We start from the raw sequence: 3,940 nt of genomic DNA on the forward strand, positions 1-3,940 counted from the left end.
AATAGCGGCAGTTTTCAGGAGCTTATGTTAGCCCTCTCTCCCCGCTGTAATCCATTTTTATTCCCCCTCGCTCAATTTCTTCCCAAAATAGATCTCGCAGATTTAGTTGCTCTCAAGCCCAAAGGTGCCATCTTTTCTCAATTTCCTTCTTAATCTCTCTAATTTTGGTTGCTTATTTTCGTTTACTACTACTCGAAGTAGGCTTGGATTCTGATTCATCTCTAAATTTCCAATTTTGGGCCGTTTGATTGCTTACTTTTGGCTCCAGCCTTTTTGGGTCGCACTAGAGAACATGGATTTTCCTTCAGTTGCTATGTTATCTTGTGATTTGACTCGTTTCTAGTGTTCAATTGGAAAAAAGCTGAGATCTTGCTTGTTGAAGTTTAGGTTTCAATAGATTGCAGCGACAAGATGCAATTGTTTGTGCTTTTGATCGTGTTAGGGTTTATTTATGCTTGCAATGCGTATACACCAGTAGATAACTATTTGATAGATTGTGGGTCTTCAACCAACACAACGATTGATGGTAGGGTTTTCCTTCAAGATCTCTCAGTTTCCTCGTCAGTTTCGACCCCCGAAAAAATCCTTGCAAGTACTACATCCAATTCAGCCTCTTCCTTTGACAACTCAGAACTCTACCGAACTGCCCGAATCTTCACTGGTCCTTCGTCTTACTCATTTCCAATTAAGAAGCAAGGCAGACACTTCATTCGCCTCTATTTCTTCCCATTCGTGTACCAAAAGTACAATCTTACTTCTTCTAAGTTCTCGGTCTCAACCGAAAGTTTCCTCCTCGACAATTTCGATGCACAAAGCAATGCAGGTCCTGTGTTTAAAGAGTACTCTTTGAATATAACGTCCGATACCCTCATCCTTGGTTTTACTCCGTGGGAAGGATCATCCATCGCCTTTGTTAATGCCATTGAAGTCGTTTCGGTCCCTGATGATCTTATAGGGGGTGATGCGCAAATCTTGAATCCTCCGGGGACTTATAAGGGTTTACCTGAAGAAGCATTGGAATTGGTTTATCGAGTGAATATGGGCGGGCCAAAGGTTGCTTCCAGCCAAGATAGTTTGGGGAGAACTTGGATTCCTGATCAAACCTTTATGCTCGATGTCAATCTTGCCAACCCTAAAAATTTCTCGGGAAAAATCAACTACCAAAAGGATGAAGGAGCAACTGAAGAAACTGCTCCTCGTATTGTTTATGCCACAGCGAGAGAACTGGCCACTTCGGACACCCCAGATGAAAATTTCAACATGACATGGGAGTTTAATGTAGATTCAAACCCTTTATACCTTGTTCGGTTGCATTTTTGTGATATAGTTAGTGAAGCTCTCAATCTTCTCTACTTCAATGTGTATATCAATGGCTTGTCAGCGCTTCGTGATGTTGATTTATCTACGCTTATGGTGAATAAATTGGCTGCACCTTATTATGCCGATTTTATTGTTGGGGTCAGTGATGGATCGAATAAGCTTCGTGTTAGTATTGGGCCTTCGACCCTTAATAGCGTGAAGTCAGATGGGATCCTTAATGGGCTTGAGGTGATGAAGATGAATGTCTCTGATGGGAGTTTTGATGTGGGAAGTGTTGCAAAAAATAACCATACTGTTATTTTGGGATCAGTTCTTGGTGCAGTTGCTTTTACAGTGATTTTAGCTTTGGTTCTTGCTTTCATAGTGCAAAGAAGAAAAATGGCAGGAAATCAACATTCGAAATCGTGGGTCCCTTTCTCTGTGTTTGGATTCAGCATAGCTGGATCCTCAAAGGGAAGTATGATTTCATCCCTTCAACACACAGATATGGGGCTTCAGTTCTCCTTCATTGTATTGCAAGAGGCAACACAAAACTTCGATGAGAATCAAGTAATTGGAGTTGGAGGATTCGGCAAAGTCTACAAGGGAATTCTAAGGGATGGCACTAAAGTTGCAGTGAAGAGAGGAAACCCAAAATCTCAGCAAGGTCTTAGAGAGTTTCGAACTGAGATTGATTTGCTCTCTAGACTTCGTCACCGACACTTGGTCTCTCTCATTGGCTACTGTGATGAGCGAAATGAGATGATTTTAGTTTATGAGTACATGGAAAAAGGAACTCTTAAAGGACATCTCTATGGCTCGGATTTTCCTCATCTCAGTTGGAAGCAAAGGCTTGAAATTTGCATCGGATCAGCAAAAGGGCTTCATTATCTTCATACGGGTTCAGCAAAGGCTATAATTCACCGTGATGTGAAGTCTGCTAACATTCTCCTCGATGAAAATCTCATGGCAAAGGTTGCGGATTTTGGGTTGTCAAAGACCGGACCCGAATTGGATCAGACCCATGTGAGTACTGCAGTTAAAGGGAGTTTTGGTTATCTTGATCCTGAGTATTTTCGAAGGCAACAATTAACAGAGAAATCTGATGTATACTCATTTGGCGTGGTGCTTATTGAAGTTCTTTGTGCAAGACCTGTTATTGATCCTACTCGACCAAGGGAGATGGTGAATTTAGCAGAATGGGTGATGAAAATGATGAAGAAAGGGGAATTAGAGCAAGTTATTGATCCTCATCTTGCAGGAAAAATTAAGTCTGATTCCTTAAGGAAATTTGCAGAAACTGCAGAAAAATGTCTTTCAGAGTATGGAGTTGATCGTCCAGCGATGGGGGATGTTTTGTGGAATCTCGATTATGCCCTTCAGCTTCAAGAAGCAGGACCGAGCGAACTCGAGGATGATAGCGTCAATAGAATCTCTGAACTTCCTTCACAAGTTAGAAATATCGGCACATTTGATTCTGCTGCATTAGAGGAGGGGCTTGCTGCAAATATTGGGGATGATTCAGAAGTCTCCATGAATAGAGTTTTCTCTCAGTTGATCAAGTCAGAGGGGAGGTAGAATTTGTTGTGGATTTTTTGTTGCATTTTACGTGTTCTAGGGATCTATTTGTGTTTGCATGAGAGTTTGATTACGGATTTTTTTTAATTGTTTACTTGTATGGTTGATTCTTGTAACAAACATCCTTGCGCCATGAACATGGTGTGAATTCTTTGTACTGTACATCTTTATTATGTTGAGGAAATTCTTTATTTATCTTAGATTCTTAGTTGATTCTCTTTTTGGTGACATTTTAATTTATCTTTTCCAAATCTTTGTGGAGCGGGACATATATTTGTCTGTCATTTTAAAGGATGTGTGGAAAATTCGCCAACTCCCCCCCTCCCCCTTTCTTCTGATGAATGCTTATGGGGGTTCCACTGGATTCTCAAAACCAAGCATCACACAATTCACTAGTTTCAGATTTGTTTCATTGGTTTACATGTATATCACTTTTAGCCATTGTCAACATATTTCACATTTTTATTTGTTGCGTGAGTTCATGATTTTTAATTTGTGTACCTTAGGATGGTCTTCATAGAAATTTGTTTATTGAGAGAGAGAGAGAGAGAGAGAGAGAGAGAGAGAGAGAGAGAGAGAGAGAGAGAACAAGACACACAAACTATAATAACGTTTAAGAACCTCCATTGGCTTATGAATTCTGTTGACAACACCTTTTCATGTTTACCATAAAAATCTGTTTGCAGATATCATGGGTCTCTTTGGGACAGTAATAAGTTTTATATTGATGTTTGTATAATGCATGACATCATGATCTGGTTTTACAATAAACTAGAAAGTTTTTCATCCCAAGGAATCTTTAGGTAATTCAAAGTTTTAAGGAACAATAGCTATTGTTTGGAGAAAACTTGTACAAAAACTGCATTAATTTAAGAGAAACTTCCATGGACTGACTGCATGAAAATTAACTATCCAATTGATAGGAGGCATAGAGGGTGTTGATGGTGACTAGCTTTGAAAGAATAATGATAACTCTAGTAATCCCTCCTACACTGTTGCTACACTATAAAAAAGAAAAGTGTAAAAAAGAGAAGTGTGAGCTCCATTGATAAGTCATCGGTTT

General features: G+C 39.6%; 1 protein-coding gene across 1 annotated transcript; it reads left to right on the forward strand.

Moving 5' to 3' along the window:
- LOC109825365 (receptor-like protein kinase HERK 1) lies at positions 11-3,072 on the forward strand. Its single transcript, XM_020392224.1, has one exon. The coding sequence runs from the start codon at positions 412-414 to the stop codon at positions 2,875-2,877; it is 2,466 nt and encodes an 821-aa protein (XP_020247813.1). The 5' UTR covers positions 11-411; the 3' UTR covers positions 2,878-3,072.

Source organism: Asparagus officinalis, chromosome 1 (genome assembly GCF_001876935.1).
Source record: "Asparagus officinalis chromosome 1, Aspof.V1, whole genome shotgun sequence".
NCBI lineage: Eukaryota > Viridiplantae > Streptophyta > Magnoliopsida > Asparagales > Asparagaceae > Asparagus > Asparagus officinalis.